A 27570-nucleotide genomic window follows, 5' to 3' on the forward strand; every position below is an offset into this window, starting at 1 on the left:
GTGTAATATGGACAATCACAATACATTAGTGTCTTGTATTGACTTTTTCTACATGATAAATGCCATTTGCTGAAGTGAGAAAACCCTTTTAACCCATTCCTAACCACCCCACGTAAATTTACATCAGCGGTCAGGCATTTAAAAATGACACCCACTCGCGAGCGCCACAGATGTCAGGTGCCTGCTGTTTTAAACTGCAGGCACCCAGGACTAATATATGCGATCGATGAGAATGTCGATCGCATACATTTAACCACTCAGATGCAATGGTCAAATGTGATAACAGCATCTGGGAGGTTAAAGACCAGGAGCATGCGCTTCCGGCCATAAAGTGGCTCCCCGCTGCGAGGATTGGGGGAGCCGGATGTTGTGCCTTTGAGGCCTCTGTACTCGGGAGTGGTACGGGGCTGCTGCACATTAGTTCCTATAGAGCCCCCCTGTGGCAGGGCTCCATAGGAACATAGTGTAATTCTCATAAAGTCAAATGATAATGCACTGGAGTATATGAGAAAAGCAATCTAAAGATTGCTTGTTATAGCTCCCTAGGGGGAACTATTAAAAAGTGTTAAAAAAAAAGAAAAGAAAGGTTTTTAAAAATATAAAAATTCAAATCACCCCAAAATAAAAATATTTAAAAAATTAACATCATGGGTATCGTCACGTGCGAAAACACCCATGCTATTAAAATATTTATTTCATATGGCAAACAGCGAAAAGGGGTAAAAAAGTCAAAATGGCTTATTCACCGGTTTTTGGTCACTTCAACTCCCACAAAAATTGATCAGAAAGTTATATATACAGCCCAGAATGGTATGAATGAAAAGTACAGATCGTGCTGCAAAAAATGAACTCTTACACAGCTCTGTTCGCAAAATCAAAAAGTTATGGGGGTCAGAATATGGCAATGCAAAGAAAAAATTTAGCAAATCTATCACCATACTCCTGGCACCAATATCTGCAGAATCGGGGGCCATATTCTACGCAGAGGGCCTAGCACACACCATACGGTTTATACCTTGGCTATGGTATCTGCAAGACGCCTTTATTTTTGGTTGGTGGAGGGGTACACAACAGGAACATAACTGCTATTGAAAACTGAAAAGCTTCACAACATTGTCAGACAAAAGCGGATTGCAAGCAGACAACATATCTTGGGTCCGGTATGACGGCTGAACACTGCACTTGTACAACATATGTACGTGTACTCATAAAAAAAGCACCAGAAAATGAACATTTAAAGCAAGATTCACACAGTGCAGTTTAGTCGTCAGATGTTCTTTTTAATCTCTCTTTTTTTTTTTTCAAACAGCTGAACAAAAACTAAAGTTTTTATTTTCCTGTCCTTGGGATCTCATCCCAGATTCGCTTAAAACCTGTGACTGCACCACAAAGTGTGAACCCTTGGAAGGCTTCATGCACACAGGTCTATGAGGCCATACTGTACCTCTCTATTTCAGCGCTTCTAGGGCAGAACAGCGTGTGCCTCCATAGTGCCGAGCTGTAGGGACACTAAGTGCAAACATACAAGCTATTTGCACATAACCCTGATGCGGTTTGTATGAGTGGCAAGAGGTTTGTTTCCACATGGACCAGCTGTCTCCTGAATTACCTTGGATGTCTGTGATCTGAGTAAATCTGTGTTTCCGTAAAAACCTTCAGTTTTTTGGCAAAAGTGCATCCACATCCGTTCCGTGTTTCCGCAGAAATAAAAATGGAAGGAGGAATACATGCTGCTAGGGTACCATACCATAATACGGATGATATGCGGAAGACATTTGGTGTCTTTCCGCATGTCATCCGCTTTTTTGCGGACCCATTGAGTACAATGGGGCCACGGACCGCAATTTGTGGCCAAAAGTAGGACATGCTTCATTTTTTTCCGGAACCGCATCACGTTGAAATGAATGGATCCGCACCCGTTCCGCAAAATTGCGGAACAGGTGCGGAAGGATAATTGCGGACGTGTGAATGGAGCCTAAAGGGTATATTAGACTGCCAGATTTTCTGCCGATAATCGCTAACGAGCGTTCCTATGAAAGCTTGTTAGCGATCATCTGGTAGCCTAAGGCCTATTGCACACGACCGTATGGCTTTTTCAGTGTTTTGCAGTCCGTTTTTCATGGATCCGTTGTTCCGTTTTTTGTTTCCGTTGTGTTTCCGTTTCTGTTCCGTTTTTCCGTTCCGTTTTTCCGTATGGCATATTTAGTATACAGTAATTACATAGATAAAATTGGGCTGGGCATAACATTTTCAATAGATGGTTCAGGAAAAAACGGAACGGAAACGGAAGACATACGGATGCATTTCCGTATGTGTTCCGTTTTTTTTGCGGATCCATTGACTTGAATGGAGCCACGGACTGTGATTTGCGGGCAATAATAGGACATGTTCTATGTTAAAACGGAACGGAAAAACGGAAATACGGAAACGGAATGCATACGGAGTACATTCCGTTTTTTTTGCGGAACCATTGAAATGAATGGTTCCGTATACGGACCGTATACGGAACGCAAAAAACGGCCAGTAAACTGGAAAAAAAAACGGCCGTGTGCAATAGGCCTAATACTGCCTCTAAATGTCCAATGAACGAGCAAACGCTTGTTCATTGGGCAGTCCAGATCTTTTCAGCATGCTGAAAGATCTGGATTTACCGGCAGCAGATCGCTCTGTCTAATAGCGAACTACCGCCAGCACACCGCTATCCTGCATGGGGATGAGCGATGGCATAGCGATCGCTCCTTCCCATGTTGCAGAGGACAATGCTGCATGCAATAGCAGCGGTTTGCTCTGCTAGCTATCTGACAATTGCTGGGAGGGAACGCTTCCGTCCCAACAATCACTACCAGCATCAGGGTGTGTAATATATCCTTAAGGCCTCATGTACACAACCGTTTTTCGGGTCCACATCCAAACCGCTCAGGTGCGGACCCATTCACTTCAATGGGGCCACAAAAGTTGCGGACAGCACTCCGTGTGCTGTCCGCATCCTTTGCTCCGTTCCGTGGCCCCGCAAAAAAATATAGCATGTCCTATTCTTGAACGTTTTGTGGACAAGAATAAGCATTTCTACAATGGGCCGCCCATTCCGTAAATTGCAGAAGGCACACAGGCGGCTTCCGTTTTTTGCGGATCTGCAGTTTGCGGACCGGAACAGTCGTGTGCATGTAGCCTGAAGCTCTGTGCAAGTGTCTATGTCTACAGAGCATAACTCTGGGCTTCTGTCATCAGGAAATTAACTGGCACAAGGTACAACGCCTGGTATGGCTAGTTCAGCTGAACGTAATGATACCTTTTACACGGACCAATTATCTGTCATATCATCAGGGAAGAGGGTATAAATGCTCATTCCTGATAATCTGACAAATGCTTGTTCATTTTTTGTTCCGCCGGCATGAAAAATCTTCATTCTTGTGCAGCAGATCTTGGTGTATAAGCGGCGATCTGCTGCTCAGGAACAATGATTTTCTATGGGGACAAACGATCACTGAATTGTTTGCTTGTCCCCATACAGTGGAGGCGATTGCTGCATATAAATACAGCCCTCATCTCTGCATGTGATTGGAAGCATCTGCTTCATTCCCGATCATCTGTCAGATATTCAGTTCGTGTAAGAGGACCCTTAGAAATCCATTGCTGCATTCTGGAAAAGGATATGTAAATGAGTAGTTAAGTGCATTAGGGGCAGGACTAAGCTATCTTTGCTCCTCCTGGATCCTCCATCAGCCCCTCCCTCTCCTTGTTGAGTAACAGGGCCATATCCCTGAATAGTCTTCTTGCCTAGCCCCGTCACTCAAGAAGGAGAACGGGGGGGCTAGAAGAGGAAGCAGGAGGAGCAAGGATGCACAGGGTGTCTTGAGCCTGCCTTCAGTGCACTTACATGCCGTTTTGCATAAGGATTAAAGTACATTTGTGCCTGGTTTAACAGGGAATTTCCTGGTGACAGATTCCCTTTAGTCCCCAGCCCACACTTTGCCTTCTGATTTTTTTTTTCTTTTGCCAAAACTGGAACTGAATCCACCTACGCTGAGATGTAGTTATGTGGTTAAAGATTTATTCATTTGAAGTGGGCGGACCTATCAGTGACTGACAGCCTTCAATGTGATGTAGTTATGTGACAAATTATTTTTTAAATAAATAAAAAAATGAATTTTGCTTGTTTATCAAGTGGAACCTTTAGGCTAGGTCTACACAACGAATTTGTCGCACCAATGTCACGCAAGAATTTTTATAATGGTAGTCTATGGTGTCGTACTGCGACATGATGCGATTCAAGATGGATTTTTCTGTGACTGTCACGTCGCAGCATGTCACATGTCACAGTGCAACACCATAGACTACCATTATAAAAATTGTCGCACGACATTGCAGTGTAGTTGTGCCCTATGTGTCGTGCGACTTATTGTCGTCGTGTAGACCTAGCCTTAGGGTACCTTTGGCAGATTTTGTGGCCGAAAATTCCACGACTGAAAATCAGTTCCATTCACCTTAATGGAGCTTGCAGAAACCCATGTGCTTGCTTCCCCATTCAAATAAATGGAACTGATTTTCAGTCGCGGAATTTTCTGCCAAAATTTGCCGCATGTGAAGGCACCCTTACATGGGTCAATTATTGGCAACGAGCACCTGTACTAATCCCGACAATTGCCCCATGTAAATCTGGTATACAAACTTGGAAACAAGCAGCGGTATAAATGGCACTATAAAACAGCAAGGAATATATGCGCGTTGCGATGAAGGAGCTCAGATGCTGAACAGAAGAGCTGTATGGAGCTTGACAAAAGGTGAGCAGGCTGGTGAGCTAAAAAAGCCAAGAAAGAAAGCCACAGTCAGAATGGCTCACCTGGGGACCGTGAAGAATAGGCACTGGAGTAGTAGCCAGTCCTCTTTACTGCAGTCATTTTACAAGGGTAAAGATATCAAGATGAGACATTAATTAACAGTTTCTGTCTATTGTACGCAAACACTAAAATTGTCAAGGCATCATCTAGATTAGGTTTCCTTCACATACATCCCTATGAAATCTGATGACAGAATGGATCCAAATATTTCCTATGCAAACAGTTTTGTGTCTGGTGGCATCAGCTGTGACAGACATCTCTCAGCAAAGACAAAAAAACAAACAAAAAAAAACAAAACATGGTGTTGTGTTTTTTCTGACTATGGATGCTGGACCAGTGCACAAAAATGTGATCAACGGTGAACCCAGTCTTATCTGGTTTTATAGATTTTCTACTGATTGACAGATTTTATGTCATCTATCAATTAATAGTATACTTGTAGAGTGTTACAATACCAATTCAATGAGAGTAGGGTCAGCAGTCATCTCATTATCTAATTATCGTTAGAGGAGAAAATTAACATGGCTATATAGACATTAGATCAAAATTGTTTGGACCCTCTAAATCTGGTGAGATCAACCTACAAAGAAGAAACGAGCCCAAAGTGGTACCTATAAAATATAATAAAGATTTATTGTGTATACAAATAACATAAAAAAACAACAAAAAAAACAAAAAAGCGCTTTGAGGTCGCTTCCACCACTGACCACAATGGAAAATGGGCGAGTTTGAATATTGGTATTAGTTTTTTATACTCTGGTCTGGACACACTTATTACTATATTCCTGGCACTATTTGTAGCTATGTTGTTTACAGGGTACTATCCCAGTGGATGTTGTCCAGACCATACATTATAATATATACACCTTTCCATATTTACCCCCATTTGTAAATTATGTGATCTCTGGAGGATGCTTTTTCTGCCACCTGTCCTTGCATCATGTGATTTTTAGAAAAAAAAAAAACTTTTTATTTTATTTTATTTGTATACACAATAAAGCTTTATGATACACTGCCTGTCCAAAAAAAAAAAAGGTCACACACTCTAATATTTCGTTGGACCACCTTTCCGGCACGCATTCGCTGTGGCATTGTTTCGATAAGCTTCTGCAATGTCGCAAGATTTATTTCCATCCAGTGTTGCATTAATTTTTCACAAAGATCTTGCATTGATGATGGTAGAGTCTGACTGCTGCGCAAAGCCTTCTCCAGCACATCCCAAAGATTCTCAATGGAGTTAAGGTCTGGACACTGTGGTGGCCAATCCATGTGTGAAAATGATGTCTCGTGCTCCCTGAACCACTCTTTCACAATTTGAGCCTGATGAATCCTGGCATTGTCATCTTGGAATATGCCTGTGCCATCAGGGAAGAAAAAATCCATTGATGGAATAACCTGGTCATTCAGTATGTTCAGGTAGCCAGCTGACCTCATTCTTGGAGCACATACTGTCGCTGAACCTAGACCTGACCAACTGCAGCAACCCCAGATCATAGCACTGCCCCCACAGGCTTGTACAGTAGGCACTAGGCATGATGGATGCATCACTTCATCTGCCTCTCTTCTTACCCTGATGCGCCCATCACTCTGGAACAAGGTAAATCTTGACTCATCAGACCACATGACCTTCTTCCATTGCTCCAGAGTCCAATCTTTGCCCCGAGCAAATTTAAGTCTTTCTGGTTTGCCTCACTGATTAGTGGTTTTCTTACGGCTACAGCTGTTCAGTCCCAATCCCTTGAGTTCCCTTTGCATTGTGAGTGTGGAAATGCTCTTACTTTCACTATTAAACATAGCCCTGAGTTTTACTGTTGTTTTTCTTCGATTTGATTTCACCAAACGTTTAAGTGATCGCCGATCACAATCATTCAGGATTTTTTTTCCAGCCACATTTCTTCCTAGAATATGATGGGTACCCACTATCCTTCCAGTTTTTAATAATGCGTTGGACAGTTCTTAACCTAATTTTAGTAGTTTCTGCAATTTCCTTAGATGTTTTCTCTGCTTGATGCATGTCACTGATTTGACCCTTCTCAAACAGACTAACATCTTTTCCACGACCACGAGATGTGTCTTTTGACATGGTTGTTTAAGAAATGAGAAGCAACTCATTGCACCAGTTGGGGTTAAATAACTTGTTACCAGCTAAAAGATAAATCGCTCATGCAGTAATTATCCAATAGGAGGCTCATAACTATTTGCTTAGTTAAATCCAGGTTTTTTTGGGACAGGCAGTGTATTTTATGGGTCTTACTTCGGGCTTGTTTCTTCTTTGTAGGTTGTTTGCAGTTTTTGAGCTGGTACTTTGGTTACCATCATATATGCAGGTAGTGTTCAAGCAAAGTGTACAGTACACCCGTGACTTAGATATTATGAGTGGTTGGCCTGTTTGGTCTTTTTTATTTATTCTGGTGAGATCAGCCAAAATCAAAAGGTATAGGGGGAGCCCAACAGCTGGAGACAAATAACATAGGATCGTGCCCTTTACAATAGGTGATGAGGACGTAAGCCAATAGAATGACTTGGAAAATCTCTGTAGGTGCATGTTCACAATGGGTGGGTCTTCCATCCAGATTTTGACAGTGGAAAATGTGCAGTGTGTTACAGTAGAAGCTAAATGGTCCAGGTTTTAACCAATCTCATCCACACACACTGCGGGAAAAAAGGCAGAACAGAATCCACATGAAATTGACTTGCGGTGTGGATTTTGAATCCTCAGCATGTCAATTCTTGTTGTGGATTTGCACTCTGCAATAGATGAGGTGAAATCCACGGCAAATCTGCTACAAAAGCTGCATTTAAGGGCTTGTTCACATGACTGTATGGCTTTTTCAGTGTTTTGCGGGACGTTTTTAACGGATCAATTTTTTGTTTCAGTAGTGTTTGCGGTTACATTCCGCTTTTGCGTATGCCATATACAGTACACAGTAATTACACAGAAAAAATTGTGCTGGGCATAACATTTTCTATAGATGGTTCTACAACAATGGAATGGATACAGAAGACATACGGAGTACATTCCGTATGTGTTCAGTTTTTTTTTTTTGCTGACCCATTGACTTGAATGGAGCCACGGAACGTGATTTGCAGGCAATAATAGCACATGTTCTATCTTTGAACGGAAAGACGGAACTGAATGCATACGGCGGACATTCCGTATTTTTTTTTTTTGCAGAACCATTGCAATATACAGAACGCAAAAAACGTTCCTGTGAACGAGCCTTAAGCAGGAGGATTTCACTGTAAAATTCCACAGAATCGTATCCACTGCAATTTATGGTCTAGGTGGATGTATTCTGTAACTACTACAGGGGCTCAGGCTACATGTAAGGAAAATATACAATCACAAATAAAAATGACAGAACAACATATTCATAGGCAAAACACATGATTCATTCCCTTTCAAATACAAGGTGATGCCATTGGCAGCAGTAGAATAAATTGGCAAAAGATGACTGGAGAAAGTTCATATATTTTTTGGGGAAACAACATAACTTTAATGGTTGATTTGCAACAATGCCACTTACCTGCTCCGGGAGATTTACTGCGCCGCGAAGACCCAGGACTCTTGGAACCGGTTTGCTTCGGGGAGCGGGAATATGAAGTTTTCAAAGGACGACATTCTGAAAAAATAAAGGGTTAATCAATTCCTGTGGTGAAATACTGTTCAAGTAAATAGCCCCCGGGGTGAGATGAGCGTGTACTACCGGTAAAGCTTGAACTAGGTAATGAAATGTTTGTAATGAAATTAAAAAGCAAGATTTATGTTAAAGCGAATCTGTCACCAGCGACCTCCCTATCACACTGACAGACACATGGCTGTGATTCACCTGATTAAAACGCTGTTTTTCTTTTGTTGATCAGAGGCCCCGTTTCCGAGTTATGATACTTTATATATGCATATCAGGCCTTTGAAGCAATGAGGGCGTCACTTTTGCTCTTTTCGCCCCCAAGCTCCACTCCTTTCTGTGGCCAGTCCTGCCTCAGTGCTGCTTTGATTGGCAGGGCCAGGAAGCGTCAGTAGCATGGCAGGGGCTGGCCACAGAAATGACCCCCTCATTGCAACAAAGGCCTAATAATTTGCATATTATGAAAAAGTATCATAACTCAGGAACTGAGTCTCAGATTAACAAAAGAAAAACTGCGTGACCCACAGCTATGTGTCAATGTGTCAGCTGGATAGAGAGGACGCTGGTGACAGATTAAAGGACAATATCTTAGAAATATTGCTTTTTACAGGGTGGTCCATGAAAAAGTAGCCTGCTTCGAATATCTTCAAATCAAACTGCCGAATAGTAAATCTGTCATAGTTGTCCATAGCAACCAATCAGAGCTCAGTTTTCATTTATTCTGAGCCCTGTAGGAACTGAAACCTTAGGTCTGATTGGTTGCTATGGACAACTAAGACTGATTTATTATTCAGTTTGATAAAAGGGGCCTATTGTGTCAGTAAGGTGGTGTCCTCCCTGGAACAGCGAATAGTGATTGTGGAAGGCTGTGTGTGAATCAGATGGAGTAAGGAAATGCAAGAGACACAAGTACCCAGGAACAAAACCACCAGCCAAATGTTGTATTCAGAGTCTGTTTCAGAAATGGCATCAAACTGGCTCCATTTCAAACATGAAGGAACTGAGGCCTCCATCGATCAGGACAGCTGAAGTTGTGAATGACATTCAGCCACGGATTGCAAGTACCCCCAAAAATTAAACTCAAAGACTGTCTCGTTAAAAGGGGCAAATCCAATTTCAATAACCCCCCCCCCCCCCCCCCCACACATGTGCCGGGCCCCTCACCAGTAATATACTTACCCTGCTCTCTGCTTCTCCCTGTACACGGATGAAAACATCCAGTGTCGGGGGGAGCAGCCAATGGCAGGCGGGGACGGGGAAGTGCCTCCCTAGCATCGCGGGTGACGCTAGAGAAACAGGTCCCCGTCCCTGCCTGCCATTGGCTGCTCTTCCCAGACACCGGATGTTTTCATCCGTGTACAGGAAGAAGCAGCAGGAGTGGCGCCGGGTGTGGGGTAAGTATATTACCGGTGAGGGACCCGGCACATGTGGTGGTGGTGGGTTTCTTGAAATTGGATAACCCCTTTAAGTTGGTGTATTAGGAACGACGTGTCTAAAATATCTGAACCTGAAACCGTACCGAATAACACGTGTAGGAACTGAAAGAGTCTGACAAAGCTAAATGCAGAAATTATTGGACTTGGTTGTTGACTGGAGGTGGGCTACTTTTTCATGGGCCACCCTGTATAATTGGCCTTGTACTGTATTAATACATGCCTCAACTGTAAGTTTGTTGTGATAATAACATGATAGGACTTCCAAACTTCTTAAAGGCTGTCGAAGGGCTTGTCAATTTACACTTTGGCAGTTAACGGCTTAAGTCACAATTCATTTCCATAGCAAAAGTCCTCAAAGGTTGTTGATAGCTATTTTAAAGTAAATTACAGTGTTTCTAGCATTAACAAAACCTAAGCTGTGGACAAAATCATTCTCCTTCCCCATCTGGCAGCTGACAATATAGTCTCTTCTTACTTGCCCTGCAAAAGAAGTCTTCTTCCCTCCCTGAAATCCAGGGCAGAAAGCTATTCCTATTAGCTGCTCTACAGTGAACAGACGATCACTATGCAGAGACCTGGTTCTGAACAGGCTGGTCCACCAGCGCTCAGCTCATTAGCTGGATGTGCACATTGTGGAACAGCTGGTACCATACTGTGCAAGTAAATGTCCTAACTTTTCACTGGATCATTTTTAACATCATGTAAATGCTGAACCCTGTTGAAGGGGTTGTGCAGTGATGTAATATTGGTGACCTATCCTCGGGTCATTTCATCAATATCATATCAGCCGACGTTTGACTCCTGGCATCTCCACCGATCACCTGTTTGTAGGGCTCATGTAAATGGGACAAGCAGTTGTAGTTACACTGCACCACTACTACACCGGAGACGGCGCGCAGGTAAACTATGAAGAGGAGGCAGCGATCACTGACCAGCAGGGGTGCCAGGAGTCGGACTCCCACCTGAGGATAGGCCATCAATATTACTCCACTGCACAACCCCTTTAATTATTTATAATCTGTTTAATGAACATGATATATACCGGTGGGACAACCCCAAAATGCTTCTTTGGCATAGTCTCCATTAAGGATGAACACATTTGTAACGGAAATAAAGGGGTTTATACAAAATACAAAGATTGATGATTAGTATAAAGTTTTTTTTAAATAATAAATCATTCCTATTATCTGGCTTTCAGGTATATGTGCCAACCTACATAGAGGTTTCAGAGGGACATGAAATCATTAACCACTCCAGCAGATTTCATGGATAATTATTCTTTCAAAAAATATGTTGATTGTGTTTTATGTAGACACCTACCTACATCTACATTAAGTTATAAAACATAAAATCGGCACATAAATGAAGTTTATTCAATACAGTTTTAATCATAATTACCACTGTGGTCCAGAACAAAGTCATCCTGGGCATATCTGTATTTTTCTGGTCCGCAGGCTATAAACACATCGTCCTCACCGAAAAAGTCTTGAAGACATGTAACCTAAAGAAATGTCAAAATAACAGAATTATAAAGTGCAACGTCTATTACGAGGTATATACTAGTCTTAAAGGGGTTGTCTTACTTTGGCAAATAGCATTTATTATGTAGAGAAAGTTATTACAAGGCACTTACTAATGTATTGTGATTGTCCATATTGCTTCCTTTGCTGGCTGGATTCATTTTCCATTGTATTATACACTGCTCGTCTCCATGGTTACGACCACCCTGCAATCTATAGGAAAAAGCACCAGCCTATGTGAGCTCCTACTGTCCCTGCCACCAGACATGCCAGCACTTTTTCCTATAGTGTGCAAGCACGACCACCACTGATGGATTGCAGAGTGGTCGTAACCATGGAAACGAGCAGTGTATAATGTGATGAAAAAATGAATCAAGCCAGCAAAGAGGGCAATATGGACAAATACACGGCACTTACTAATGTACTGTGATAGTTGGCATAAACATGGGGCTGTGGATATTAAAATCAGTAATATTCTCTATACTATTCGATCCAATATTTCTCAATATATAAACTAAATATATAAACACTTATGCAATGTTTTACCATAAAATAATGTGCACACATCACTGGTACGCACATACGCAGATTTAGACATTGAGTGACGGTTGGCAGCATTTTCCAAGGGTATAACAAGCTTACAATCCTGACATTGGAGCAGAAAATGTGACATGTTGACAAACCGCGATGCAGTAAATGAATAATACACCCTATGAGAGGCGCACATGATTATTTCTATGGCAGCGGTTGTCAGACCAGACATAAAACAGTTCTGCTTCCACAAAAGTTGGAAAATAAGGAAGAAGAAAAAAAAAAAAGCTTGACGGGGGCAGATTGCCAGCAAATTCTGAAAACAGCTGACTCAATGCAGCTGCACAATGTCAGTGAATACATTAAGCAGCAGTGTGGAAGACTGTCCGTCCCCTGGGAGCAAAGCTGATCTGCTCGGGTTCCTCAACCCTCCTCACTTAGCCGAGACATTGAGTGCAGCACCCTCGTGCGATTTTGGCTGAAAAATGCTAACAAATGTTTGGAGTAGTGAAGTATGACACACCCTTCATATGGGAGAAAAACTGGACAAAAGCTCAACAGGATGTAACATGGCTCAGCTCAAACAAAGGTTTGTCGTAAAACCTCGCTTTTCCCTTCTATCGGTAACGCAGGATGTGGCTGAAAATTCTAGGAAAAAGGCCCTCAATTGTATGACAAGAAGGAAGGGACGTTCTAAAAAGGGAAGTTATTTGAAAAAAATATATATATCACCTGGGTATATTTTATTTAGTGTAGCTCTTGACCTAAGCATTTCCTCATACGAAGGGAACACAATAGAAGGGTGACTATTACCACAGTCTTCCTGTATCTGTTTTAGTGATTCTTCTGTGCCCCATGAGGAACTGCTCCGAAGACAGGACAAAAACAAAATGTGGTGCTCCCATTGTATTCAGGTAAACAGCTGAGGTGAAACCGCTATATAGACGGCAACGACTCTGCAATGTGTAGTTCCTCAATTATTCCTACTGTAATTAATGAATAAATTACAAGCTGGGGGTGTCCCTACACTCTCGGACGGTGGCTAATCGGGGCTGTCGCTTGTTGGTGACACACTCCTTTGACAAGGAGATTGGTAATTCGCAGTCGTCAATTTATTCAGAAATAGCCAAGAGGAATAAAAGAGGAACAATGCAATGCAGAGTTATGAGAAAAGATGGTTCAGCATTGTTATGTAGATATCTAGGTCTGCATAGAAGCTGCAGTTATCAAGACTGTTTCCAAAGTTCTTTTCTTTAGTTTTAGGTACACTGGAGTAAAATTAAGCTATGTACTAAGTCAGGCATGCTCAACCTGCGGCCCTCCAGCTGTTGCAAAACTACAACTCCCATCATTCCTGGACAGCCTACAGCTATCAGCCTACAAAAGGGCATAGTGGGAGTTGTAGTTTTACAACAGCTGGAGGGCTGCAGGTTGAGCATCCCTGTACTAAGTGATGCAAACTGCAAAAGAGTGAAGAAGATGATGGCCACATACAACACACCCTCTTGTTATTACACATTTCTGCTCTTAAAACCTAACATTTCTTAAAAACATAATATCAAATGTATGGACTAGAACTGTAATGTACCCTATTTTCACGTGCTAGCACCACCACTATGGAAACAGTGCCCAGAGGATTACATAACTCTTATGATCGATAAAATATACACAGCAGCCTGGTCCTACTGCTGCACTTATCACTTAGGCGTATTGCACACGAACTTGTGCACTCCGTGGCCGTATTGCGGACCAGATTTGCGGATCAACAATACGTGGGCACCGGTCCGTGTGCATTCCGCATCACGGTTGAGGACCCATTAACTTCAATGCTTCCGTGGGGTTTCGTCCCGTACTTCCGTTCCGCAAAAAGATAGAACATGTCCTATCTTTTTGTGGAACGGCCGGATTGCGGACCCATTAACCCCTTAAGGACCAGGCTCATTTTCACCTTAAGGACCAGGCCATTTTTTGCAAATCTGACCAGTGTCACTTTAAGTGCTGATAACTTTAAAACGCTTTTACTTATACAGGCCATTCTGAGATTGTTTTTTCGTCACATATTGTACTTCATGACACTGGTAAAATAAAGTCAAAAAAATAAAAAAATTTGCATAATAAAATACCTAATTTACCAAAAATTTGGAAAAATTAGAAAATTTCAAAGTTTCAGTTTCTCTACTTCTGTAATACATAGTAATACCCCCAAAAATTGTGATGACTTAACATTCCCCGTATGTCTACTTCATGTTTGAATTATTTTGGGAATGATATTTTATTTTTTGGGGATGTTACAAGGCTTAGAAGTTTAGAAGCAAATCTTGAAATTTTTCTGAAATGTACAAAAAAACTATTTTTAGGGACCACTACAGCTCTGAAGTCACTTTGCGAGGCTTACATAATAGAAACCGCCCAAAAATGACCCCATTCTATAAACTACACCCCTCAAGGTATTCAAAACTGATTTTACAAACTCCGTTAACCCTTTAGGTGTTGCACAAGAGTTATTGGCAAATGGGGATGAAATTTGAGAATTTCATTTTTTTGCCTAATTTTCCATTTTAACCCATTTTTTTCACTAACAAAGCAAGGGTTAACAGCCAAACAAGACTGTATCTTTATTGCCCTGACTCTGCCGTTTACAGAAACACCCCATATGTGGCCGTAAACTACTGTACGGCCACACAGCGGGGCGTAGAGTGAAAGGTACGCTGTATGGTTTTTGGAAGCCAGATTTTGCTGGACAGTTTTTTTGACACCATGTCCCATTTGAAGCCCCCTGATGCACCCCTAGAGTAGAAACTCCATAAAAGTGACCCCATCTAAGAAACTACACCCCTCAAGGTATTCAAAACTGATTTTACAAACTCCGTTAACCCTTTAGGTGTTGCACAAGAGTTATTGGCAAATGGGGATGAAATTTGAGAATTTCATTTTTTTGCCTAATTTTCCATTTTAACCCATTTTTTTCACTAACAAAGCAAGGGTTAACAGCCAAACAAGACTGTATCTTTATTGCCCTGACTCTGCCGTTTACAGAAACACCCCATATGTGGCCGTAAACTACTGTACGGCCACACAGCGGGGCGTAGAGTGAAAGGTGCGCCGTATGGTTTTTGGAAGCCAGATTTTGCTGGACAGTTTTTTTGACACCATGTCCCATTTGAAGCCCCCTGATGCACCCCTAGAGTAGAAACTCCATTAAAGTGACCCCATCTAAGAAACTAAACCCCTCAAGGTATTCAAAACTGATTTTACAAACTTTGTTAACCCTTTAGGTGTTGCACAAGATTTAATGGAAAATAGAGATACAATTTCAAAATTTCACTTTTTGGGCAGATTTTCCATTTTAATATTTTTTTTTCCAGTTACAAAGCAAGGGTTAACAGCCAAACAAAACTCATTATTTATGGCCCTGATTCTGTAGTTTACAGAAACACCTCATATGTGGTTGTAGACCGCTGTACGGGAAAACGGCAGGGCGCAGAAGGAAAGGAATGCCACATGGTTTTTGGAAGGCAGATTTTGCTGGACTGGTTTTTTGACACCATGTCCCATTTGAAGCCCCCCTGATGCACCCCTAGAGTAGAAACTCCAAAAAAGTGACCCCATTTTAGAAAGTACGGAATAGGGTGGCAGTATTGTTGGTACTAGTTCAGGGTAGATATGATTTTTGGTTGCTCTATATTACACTTTTTGTGCGGCAAGGTAACAAGAAATAGCTTTTTTGGCACGTTTTTTTTTTTGTTATTTACAACATTCATCTGACAGGTTAGATCACGTGGTAATTTTATAGAGCAGGTTGTCACGGACGCAGCGATACCTAATATGTATACAATTTTTTTTATTTATGTAAGTTTTATACAATAACTTCATTTTTAAAACCCAAAAATTGTTTAGTGTCTCCATAGTCTGAGAGCCATAGTTTTTTCAGTTTTTGGGCGATTATCTTGAGTAGGGTCTAATTTTTTGCGGGATGAGATGACAGTTTGATTGGCACTATTTTGGGGTGCATATGACTTTTTGATCGCTTGCTATTACACTTTTTGTGACGTAAGATGGCAAAAAATAGCTTTTTTTACACAGTTTTTTTTTTTTTTTTACGGTGGTCACCTGAGGGGTTAGGTCATGTGATATTTAGAGCCGGTCGATACGGACGCGGCAATACCCAATATGTATACTTTATTTTTATTTATGTAGGTTTTACACAATGATTTTATTTTTGAAACAAAAAAAATTATGTTTTAGTGTTTCCATAGTCATAGTTTTTTCAGTTTTTGGGCGATTATCTTGAGTAGGGTCTCATTTTTTGCGGGATGAGATGACGGTTTGATTGGTACTATTTTGGCGTACATGCGACTTTTTTGATCACTTTTATTACCTTTTTTGGGAAGTAAGGTGGGCAAAATTTCAATTTTCTCATAGTTTTTATTTTTTTATTTTTATGGCGTTCACTGTGCGGGGAAAGTAACATGACCGTTTTATAGATCAGGTCGTTACGGACGCGGCGATACCTAATATGTGTAGTTTATTTTATTTTTTTAATTTTTATTCAGTGATAAATGTTTTTTTTTTTTATCTTAACTTTTTTCACTTATTTTTTTTATTTTTTGACCCAGACCCACTTGGTTCTTGAAGATCCAGTGGGTCTGATGTCTGTAAAATACAGTACAGAACCTATATAGGTTTCTGTACTGTATTTTACTTACACTGAACAGATCTATGCTTTCAGCACAGATCTGTTCAGCACCATGGACAGCTCAGGCGTCCTGTTGCCATGGGAACCTTCCCCGTCTGCTCAGTTATGGTCAGAACTGCGCAGACGGGGAAGGGTAAGGACGGGGCTCTGGGGGGGCTGTCTGGGGGCTCTCTCCCATCGGGGGGCTGCAAAGGCACAGCAGCCCCCCGATCGGAGAGGGAGGGAGCTCCCTCTTACTGTTAACCTTTTCCATACAGCGGTCCGTACGGACCGCTGTATGGAAAGGGTTAAACGGCTGACATCGCATCAACGATGTCAGCCGTTTATACCAGGTTGCCAGCAATGTGCTGGCACCCTGGTATACCCACTGTACACCAACGATTACGCAATAGGAGGCGGGCGGGGGATCGCGATGAATGATTTCAGCCGGCATCCTGTTCAAATTAACCCCTGCGGCGCCGGAATGCCGATTTTAAAGTCAGGACGTACCGGTACGTCCTTGGTCCTTAAGGGGTTAAAGTGAATGGGTCCGCAATCCGCTGCGGCTGCCCAAAGGTGGGTGTTCGTGCATTGCAGCCCGCAGCACGGCCATGGGGGCACACATGTTCGTGTGCAAGAGGCCTTATACTTATAAAGGTACATGATGTAAATTGTAGTGAAAGTAATTTTCTTACCAGTGACTGTATTTGTGAGTTATAACCTCCCTTCTTATCCTCAGCTGTGTCATGTGACCAACATACTGACTCTCCAAATAACACGAAGCCAGGCTCATAGGAATAAATAACTGACCTCCTGCCCTGTGTCGAAAATAAGGGTGCTGGTCACATGACACAGCTGAGGATCAGAAGGAAGGGAGGGGATAACCCACAAATACAAATGCTGGTAAGAAGATTACATTCACTACAGTTACTACATGTACCTTTCTAACAGGTCAGAGAGTAAAAATGTTTGAGGGAGTGCTTCTTTAAAGGGGCCCTTTACTTACAGATGACCTACCTTTTGGATAGATTAGCATCTGATTGGGGGGGAGGGGGGGGGGGGACACACACCCAGGACTTCCACTGATCAGCTGTTTGAGTACTCGCAGTAGCGGCACAACTTCCCACAGACCAGTGACGTCACGAGTATGTCACATGGTCTGGGCGCCACCTAGGACCCCCGCCGATCAGATACTGATGACCTATCCAAAAGGATAGATCATCAGTAAGAAAAAGGTAAAGAACCCCTTTAATATCTGATGTAATACAGCCTTGTATTAGACAATACAATAAGAATAACCCAATAACCGGTCCCATCCAGTTCTCCAGCGACACAAAAGCCTTTAAAAGACTTCTTAGTGAAATTAAATGATGGCACTAATAAGATTCTAGCTTAATGATGGCCAAGAATATTGTTGCAGGCAAAGCGGGTCATCTTTTGTGCGTGTTCATCCAGGAGTGAAGGATTTGCTGGCCTTCCACAGTCTAATCTTCTGTTCTGCTGGAACGCCACAGTTGTGCTCGAAGAGGATAACCCCGACCTTCACCACATGCTTTACAAAGCCAGAGAGACTTTGTAGCAACTTCTTATGGTTTGGTACTTCTAATATTTCCCGCAGTCAGTAATTGCAGTCCGTTTCACCTTCTGAGAGCCGTACCGGCTAGCTTGGCACCGAGTAGTGTTTCACTGGTACACCTACTCACTATGTACATTTATAGAACTCGCACGTTCGCTTTCACAGTCACAAACCAAAGCAGATCTTATGGTGGCCATACATGTTTAATAGCTGTCGGCCAACAGCTATCTCTCCTGAATCCCCCATACATGTACACTTTCAGCTCGATAGAAAATGGGGAGAGGGAAGAGAGCCGCTGTCAGACGCTGGTGGCTGCTTATCTCCAGGGAGAACAAAAGGATTGGGCAAAAATAAAAATTTCACCTGATCTCCCAACATCTTCTGTAAGGGGGAGAGTTGGGAGCTGTAGTACCCTTCTTCCTCGCTATACGGTATCAGTTACTATCTGTATAATTATTGCAGGAAGGTATGGGCAGATTGAAGGTGGAGATGTTACTCTGCCTAATAATATTCATATAATCATATGTACAATTGGTTGTAAGGATGAGAAAGCAAAGGGTGTGATGTGAATTCTGCAATACAAATAAGATTAAGGCGTGGAAAAGATTCAGCTGTCCTCCCAATACCGTATACAACATCATATTGTCAGAAGAGGCAGGGAAGGGAGAACTACCGGAATAGATCTAATAAAGGTGAGAACAGCCATTGACACCCTTTACTGGAGGCAACTGTAGCATTCATGCTATTCTGGGCAGGAACATTCCCAAGTCATTTGTTTCAGAATGTCGACAAATGAGGTTTGCAGACATCTCTCTCTCTCTCTCTCTCTCTCTCTCTCTACACACACACTGTAAAGACAACCCATTCTGAAGTATGGAACAGATTTTTATAAATCTCTGCAATACAGTTACCACATGTTAACCTACCTTTAGGGATAGGTAATGTTTATGGATCCCCTGATCCACTTGAAGAGTTCTGGCATAGAGCCTCTATTGTAGTACACAGAGCCTACACATCTCCTAAGGGTTCACACAGGTGGCAGAGCAATCCGATAGAGGAGCAGCCTGCTGGAGTTTTCTGGATCCAGTCTAGCCGGACACTGCCAATCACTGCTGGACACGGACGCTCTCCAGTACTTATGCAGGGATTCGACAGGACCCAAAAAATGTTGGGTAGATGGTTCATGCTCCACAAACTGAAGGCACGTGATGGTTCAGTAGATGGTTCATGCTCCACAAACTGAAGGCACATGATGGTTCAGTAGATGGTTCATGCGCCACAAACTGAAGGCACATGATGGTTCAGTAGATGGTTCATGCGCCACAAACTGAAGGCACATGATGGTTCAGTAGATGGTTCATGCTCCACAAACTGAAGGCACATGATGGTTCAGTAGATGGTTCATGCTCCACAAACTGAAGGCACATGATGGTTCAGTAGATGGTTCATGCTCCACAAACTGAAGGCACATGGTGGTTCAGTAGATGGTTCATGCTCCACAAACTGAAGGCACATGATGGTTCAGTAGATGGTTCATGCTCCACAAACTGAAGGCACATGATGGTTCAGTAGATTGTTCATGCTCTACTATGGAAGCCTCTGTACAAAACAGAGCGATAAAAAGACTGTGTTCATGAGCTCTTACTACATATATAACCAATGGAAACATGAGCATCCTATGGTTTATATTCCGCCATCCATACAGTTTAAGAATAAGTCTTCTTCATCTGTTCAAGATGAATATCAGGGGTAATTGTATTAATAAATATTTAAAGGGAATATTTAATAAAAAAATGACCTATTGCTTAAATCACATATTTATGTTAAACATATTGGGGGAAATTTATCAAACTGGCGTAAAGTAGAACTGGCTTAGTTGCTCATAGCAACCAATCAGATTCCACCTTTATTTTCCAAAGGAGCTGTGGAAAATGAACGGTGGAATCTGATTGGTTGCTAATGGGCAACTAAGCCAGTTCTACTTTACACCAGCTTGATAAATCTCCACCATTATTTTTATTTTCAGTTTTCTGAATCAATATCTGCCGTATATATTTTTTAAATCCTATAATCCTGCAGTTTTCCCATTGACCCCTATGCCTAATAGATGTCAAGACTTCCCTTTCTGTACAGATTACTTCTCAGTAGTCATTTTATTATAATAACAGTCAGGATTACAATGAAAGAGAACGCTTTTAGGCCTCTTGCACACGACCGCCTGGATAACATCTGTGTGCATTCTGTTTTTTGCGGAACGGAACATCTGGCCCCTAATAGAACAGTACTATCCTTGTCCGTTATGCGGACGATAATAGGACATGTTCTATCTTTGAACGGAACGGAAAAACGGAAATACAGAGTACATTCTGGTTTTTTTTTGCGGACCCATTCAAATGAATGGTTCCATATACGGAACGCAAAAAACGGAAAAAAAAACTTGTGTGCATGTTATACAGATAACACAGAATTGTCCGTTCACAGCAGGCAATGTCACAGATGTCTGCTGCCTCCCAGTACAGTGACCTCTGCACAGGTCACAGAGCGTGTCTAGGAGAGTCCCCTCCAGTCTATTGTGTCTATAGCCCGCGTGGCTGCTGTAAAGCATCTCCCTCCCCTTAAGGAGTTGTTGATTACGCTAATCAAGCAGTATTCTGCATCTTAATCATGTGAACTGTAGAACTGCGTTCAATTATTTAAGCAAATGAGTCTGAGAAGAAATGATGGCTTGGACGCGGGTGTGACACAAAGAAGGCATACTACAGTACAAAGAGCATTTAAACAATACGGACAGATAACCAATATGGTGTTTCTGAAGGGTTTCTTTTCATCTTCAAAGATAACAACATCGTAACATAGTATATAAGGCAAAAAAAAAAGAAAAAAAAAAGACATTTGTCCATCCAGTTCGGCCTGTTATCCTGCAAGTTGATCCAGAGGAAGGCAAAAAAACCCTGTGCAGAACATAATACAATCAAAAACAAAGGTACAGGAGCCGTCCAAATTGTCTGCAGCTGACTGCTGTTCCCAATGTGATGTCATTGTGTTCATTTATTATACCGCAATAAAAATGCGCACCTAAAACACAAAACACTTAGGCCCCTTGCACACAAGCGAGTTTTCTGCGTGACATGAACGCATAGCACCCGCACTGAATCCTGACCATTCATTTCAATAGGTCTAAGCGTCTTTTTTTCACACATCAGTTCTGCGTTGCGTGAAAAACGCAGCATGTTCTATATTCTGCGTATTTTCACGCAGCCCTGGCCCTATAGAAGTGAATGGGTGGGGCTTCAGTGAAAAACGTATTGCATCCGCAAGCAAGTGCGGATGCGATGCGTTTTTCACTGATGGTTGCTAGGAGACGTTGTTTGTAAACCTTCAGTTTTTTTTATCACGCACGTGAAAAACGCATTGCACCCGCGCGGAAAAAACTGAACAACTGAACGCAATCGCAGACAAAACTGACTGAACTTGCTTGTAAAATTGTGCGAGTTTCACTGAACGCACCCTGAACGCATCCGGCCCTAGTCTGTATCAGTCGTGTGAAAGGGGCCTTAGGCCCCTTTCACACAAGCAATTTTTCTGTGCGGGTGCAATGCGCGAGTTGAATGCATTGCACCCGCACTGAATCCGGACCCATTCATTTCTATGGGACTGTGCACATGAGCGGTGATTTTCACGCATCACCTGTGCGTTGGGTGAAAATCGCAGCATGTTCTATATTCTGCATTTTTCACGTAACGCAGGCCCCATAGAAGTGCGGATGCGGTGCGATTTTTACGCACAGTTGCTAGGAGATGATCGGGATGGGGACCCAATCATTATTTTCCCTTATAACATGGTTATAAGGGGAAATAATAGCATTCTGAATACAGAATGCATAGTACAATGCATACCGCAATGCAGGATCTGTCCTTCCGGTCTACGCATGCGCAGACCGGTAAAAATGTGAAAAAATATATAACAGATCCGTTCTTGCAATGCATTTGTAAGACGGATCCGGATCAGTCTACAAATGCTGTCTGTTTGTATGCAGATTGCCGGCGACTGAACTGCTTGCCGGATCACTCTGCCGCAAGTGTGAAAGTAGCCTTAAAGGGGTTTTCTGAAAGTTTTGGTCAGTGACACCTGGGACCGCTGCCGATCAGCTGTTTGAGAAGGTACCGGCACTCCTGCGAGCGCTGCAGCCTTCTCGCAGCTTACCAAGTAGTATGGTTGGTATCGCGCTCAGCTCTATTCACTTCAATAGGGCTCACCTGTCAATGGGAGGCGGATCCATTTTCAATTGCACCATATTGTGTCAGTGAAAACGGATCCGTCCCCATTCTCTTTCACACGATCCTCTTTCACACGAGCATGTCCGGATTAGGTCCGGATGCGTCCCGGTGCATTGCAGACTGCAAAAAACGGAATGGTCGTGTGCATGAGGCCTTTTGGTCAGTGATTTCCATCAGTGAATGTGAGCCAAAACCAGGATTGGAGCCATCATAGACATAAGGTATAGGGCCCTTGCGCGGGCCATATGTCCTGGAGCCGCATTGATAGTGTGCACGGGAGCACACAGAATCATAGATTACAATGATGCTGTGCACGTTGGGCCGTCCGCACTCATAAGATCTTATGAGTTCAGGACAATAGTCCCACGGGTGGCCCGACGTGCACAGCATTATTGTAATCTATGATGCTGTGTGCTCCCGTGCACACAATCAATGCCGCTCCAGGACATATGGCCGGCTCACGGACAGTATGTCATGGATGACATATGGTCGTGTGCAAGAGGCCTAAGGGAAAGATCTGCACCTGTTCTGTGTTTAGAGCCGCACCTGGCTTTGGCTCACAATCACTGATGGAAATCACTGACCGAACACTGACGTGTGAATATGGCATTACTGGTACTGTGCTATGCTGCATTTTTTCTGCAAGGGAACCCGCTGAAAAACTTGCATATTCCGCTATGTGTGCAGATAGCCTAAGGCTGGGTTCACACCTGAGCGTTTTACAGCGCATTCCTACGCGCTGTAAAACGCTCAACAAGGAGAAACCAATGCTTCCCTATCAGCATGGTTCTCACCTGGGCGTTTTACAGCGCGTACGATCGCGCTGTAAAATGCCCGACGCCCCAAGAAGTACATGAGCTTCTTTGGGGCGTCTTGTCGCGCGTTCCCGTACATAGACTTTCAGGAATGCGCGACAATGGGCGTTCGCTTGTCTCTGTATGCGCGATTGCAAACGCCGGTACAATCGCGCATACAGAGCGCTCCATCGCGAACGCTCAGGTCTGAACCCAGCGTAAGAGTCTTTAGTGGCGCTTTGTGCAATTTTGCACTTTTAGTGCCGTTTTTTGCACCTGCTGTTTTAGGATTTTTTTTGTGGTAAAGTGTATGAGAAATATGCTCTTTGATTTTTGCTTTTTATGTGTTTTTTAGGCATTTTTCAAGTCCTATGGTAAAATACATGAACAAAAACACACCTAGTTTTTGCAAAAAGGCACCACAGACCCAAAAATGCACCAAAGGTAAGAATATTGCCACAAAAAAAACAGTTTGTAGCGTGTTTCATATTTCCCTACATACAGTCGTGGCCAAAAGTTTTGAGAATTACATAAATATTGGAAATTGGAAAAAGTTGCTGCTTAAGTTTTTATAACAGCAATTTGCATATACTCCAGAATGTTATGAAGAGTGATCAGATGAATTGCATAGTCCTTCTTTGCCATGAAAATTAACTTAATCCCCCCAAAAACTTTCCACTGCATTTCATTGCTGTCATTAAAGGACCTGCTGAGATCATTTCAGTAATCGTCTTGTTAACTCAGGTGAGAATGTTGACGAGCACAAGACTGGAGATCATTATGTCAGGCTGATTGGGTTAAAATGGCAGACTTGATCTGTTAAAAGGAGGGTGATGCTTGAAATCATTGTTCTTCCATTGTTAACCATGGTGACCTCCAAAGAAACGCGTGCAGCCATCATTGCTTTGCATAAAAATGGCTCACAGGCAAGGATATTGTGGCTACTAAGATTGCACCTCAATCAACAATTTATAGGACCATCAAGAACTTCAAGGAAAGAGGTTCAATTCTTGTTAAGAAGGCTTCAGGGCGTCCAAGAAAGTCCAGCAAGTGCCAGGATCGTCTCCTAAAGAGGATTCAACTGCGGGATCAGAGTGCCACCAGTGCCGAGCTTGCTCAGGAATGGCATCCGGCAGGTGTGAGTGCATCTGCACGCACAGTGAGGCAAAGACTTTTGGAAGATGGCCTGGTGTCAAGAAGGGCAGCAAAGGAGCCACTTCTCTCCAAAAAAAACATCAGGGACAGATTGATCTTTTGCAGAAAATATGGTGAATGGACTGCTGAGGACTGGGGCAAAGTCATATTCTCCAAAGAAGCCTCTTTCCGATTGTTTGGGGCATCAGGAAAAAGGCTTGTCCGGAGAAGAAAAGGTGAGCGCTACCATCAGTCCTGTGTCATGCCAACAGTAAAGCATCCTGAGACCATTCATGTGTGGGGTTGCTTCTCATCCAAGGGAGTGGGCTCACTTACAATTTTGCCCCAAAACACAGCCATGAATAAAGAATGGTACCAAAACATCCTCCAACAGCAACTTCTTCCAACAATCCAACAACAGTTTGGTAAAGAACAATGCATTTTCCAGCACGATGGAGCACCGTGCCATAAGGCAAAAGTGATAACTAAGTGGCTCGGGGACCAAAACGTTGACATTTTGGGTCCATGGCCTGGAAACTCCCCAGATCTTAATCCCATTGAGAACTTGTGGTCAATCCTCAAGAGGCGGGTGGACAAACAAACACCCACTAATTCTGACAAACTCCAAGAAGTGATTATGAAAGAATGGGTTGCTATCAGTTAGGAATTGGCCCAGAAGTTGAGAGCATGCCCAGTCGAATTGCAGAGGTCCTGAAAAAGAAGGGCCAACACTGCAAATACTGACTCTTTGCATAAATGTCATGTAATTGTCGATAAAAGCCTTTGAAACGTATGAAGTGCGTGTAATTATATTTCACTACATCACAGAAACAACTGAAACAAAGATCTAAAAGCAGTTTAGCAGCAAACTTTGTGAAAACTAATATTTGTGTCATTCTCAAAACTTTTGGCCATGACTGTACAAGTAAAAACTGCCTGAAGTGGTTTTAAAGAAAAAAAAAAAAAAAAAAACTGGAGGAAAAGCATCGAAAACACAGTGACAAATTCATGGCTAAATCAACATGAGTAACAAGAGGATTTGTCATGGATTTTGCTGTTGATTTGCCACGGGTTTCAGCCTATGCATTGTAGGGTGAAGTCCTTGGCATACAGTAAATTGACATGCAGCCGATTTAAAATCACGCCAAGGCATGCATGCCAATTTCTGTGCAGGGTCCATGCAGAATGTTTTATGTGACATCTTATCCATTTTCTGCAATTGTAAACCGTTTCTGCAGCATATTCTCCCTGTGTGCACTTATGCCACTGAAAACACAAGTCGAAAGGTTCTTATGTAAAACAATTTCAACTCCATTAGGCCTCATGCACACGACCATTCCGTTTTTAGCGGTCTGCCAAAAAAAAAAAACAGAAGCCGCCCGTGTGCCTTCCGCAATTTACGGAACGGGTGGCTCGAGAATAGGACGTTATATTTTTTTTGCGGGGCTACGGAACGGAGCAACGGATGCGGACAGCACACAGAGTGCTGTCCGCAATTTTTGTGGCCCCATTAAAGTAAATGGGTCTGCACCCGAGCCGCAAAAACTGGATGCGGACCAAAACAACGGTCGTGTGCAAGAGACCTTATTTAGTGGAATTTTTCTCTTCATATTTAAAAAAAAATTGCAAATTTCCCTAGACGTTTAGCAAACATTTGGAGATAGTATAAAAAAAAAAACACCACAAAAATCTTAGTGTGAACAGAACCTCAGACAAGGCTTTCGCCTTGCAAAATCCGCCCCAGTTTTACAGCTTGAATGCCGTTGAACCGTCTTTGGTGTGTAATCACTGAATCGAACCAAAACCTAAACAGACACACTGCTCAACTGCCAGCGGAGTTCGTCCAGACACCTTGCCAAGGAAGATTTGCCCTTTCTTGGTGCGCCATAGCTTTAAACCTCTGGCTCCATGAACGGCAGCACGACCTTCCATTGAAAACCACCAATATTAAAACCCCGGACGTTGATATGTCAGGTTAATATAAAAATAAACGTTCAGAAAATTGTTATAATTATATAAATAAATATACACACACATACATACACAGTATATCATCATATACTGTTACATAGTAATTAATACGAGATAATATTTTTGGAAATCAAATTAAAATCAAACGAATTGAGCTGTGAAAATATAAAATAACGATGATTAATAAGGTAGTGATTTCCTTGAAGGTCAGTGCTCAACGCCTTGATCCTATATTTACGACACTGGTCTTACAAATCTTGAAGCAGAGAAAAGTCACTAAAACGCATGCTGACATCTGCTGATTTTCTAGATTGAAATTCATTGTCAGACTCTTGGAACAAGTCATTTATTCTCAGCATGCGATGCCTTTTCATTATTGATCCAAAGCCTAATCTGCAAAATATTGAGTGTTAAAAAGGATGCATCAGGGTGAATATAATTCATTTAAAGCTATCGATGTGTTGCATTCTCATCACGAAAATAAAGAGGTCCCTTGTAACAAAGAGAGCTCAAAGCATGCACAAGTGCGCCGAATAGATGAAGCCCTGTAATGTGTGCTAAGATGCTCCTATTTACACATAATTACGCCAAATGCACAGTCATCCCACTCGTTCTCCATGTTAAATAGAAGGATTACAAAGCCCTTTACCAACATCACGCAGCACAATGCACCTGCTACACCAGCTATGGTCTGAAGCAGCTGAGACCCTGGAAAACCACGCTGAGTCAGAAGGAAACGCCACATGAGAAGCCGTTAGCCCCATCCACGAGTCAAGGAAACCTACAAACACCCTTTACTGTGCACAAGTCAAGATGGAGGCTATTCAATCTGATTGCACGAAGATGTAAAAAACGTATGGAAGGATGCCACATAATATAAGGAATCTGATTGATCAAACTTACAATGAATAATCAATGGTACGGCTCCAACAGTATAATGCTGTACCATCTTTGTACTGTATAATGAAGCTTCCTCTCGGTCAAATAACTTTCCAATCAGACAAATATCCCTTAGGGCAGTGGTGGCGAACCTATGGCACGGGTGCCAGAGGCAGCACTTAGAGGCCTCTCTGTGGGCACCCGCGCCCTGGAAAAAGTCTATGCTGTACCAATATGCCTTAGGCCCCTTTTACACGGGCGAGAATTCCGTGCGGGTGCAATGCGTGAGGTGAGCGCATTGCACCCGCAC

At 42.5% G+C, this 27570-nt stretch overlaps 1 protein-coding gene across 5 annotated transcripts in view; it reads right to left on the bottom strand.

Moving 5' to 3' along the window:
• The window catches only part of DCLK2 (doublecortin like kinase 2), a 112440-nt gene that overhangs the window by 43555 nt on the left and 41315 nt on the right, over positions 1–27570 (bottom strand). For 4 of the 5 annotated variants that reach the window (XR_006390770.1, XM_044300363.1, XM_044300366.1 and 1 more), the window contains exons 3-5: positions 11302–11404; positions 8366–8461; positions 4841–4888 (exon numbers count right to left, since the gene is read on the bottom strand). Coding sequence is in view for 4 of the 5 variants with exons in the window: in XM_044300363.1 (XP_044156298.1) it covers positions 4841–4888; positions 8366–8461; positions 11302–11404 (247 nt within the window). In the remaining variant the exon portion in view is untranslated. The remainder of the gene's footprint in view (positions 1–4840; positions 4889–8365; positions 8462–11301; positions 11405–27570) is intronic. The other variant, XM_044300364.1, reaches the window with a different exon arrangement.

Source organism: Bufo gargarizans, chromosome 1, assembly GCF_014858855.1.
Source record: "Bufo gargarizans isolate SCDJY-AF-19 chromosome 1, ASM1485885v1, whole genome shotgun sequence".
Classification (NCBI taxonomy): domain Eukaryota; kingdom Metazoa; phylum Chordata; class Amphibia; order Anura; family Bufonidae; genus Bufo; species Bufo gargarizans.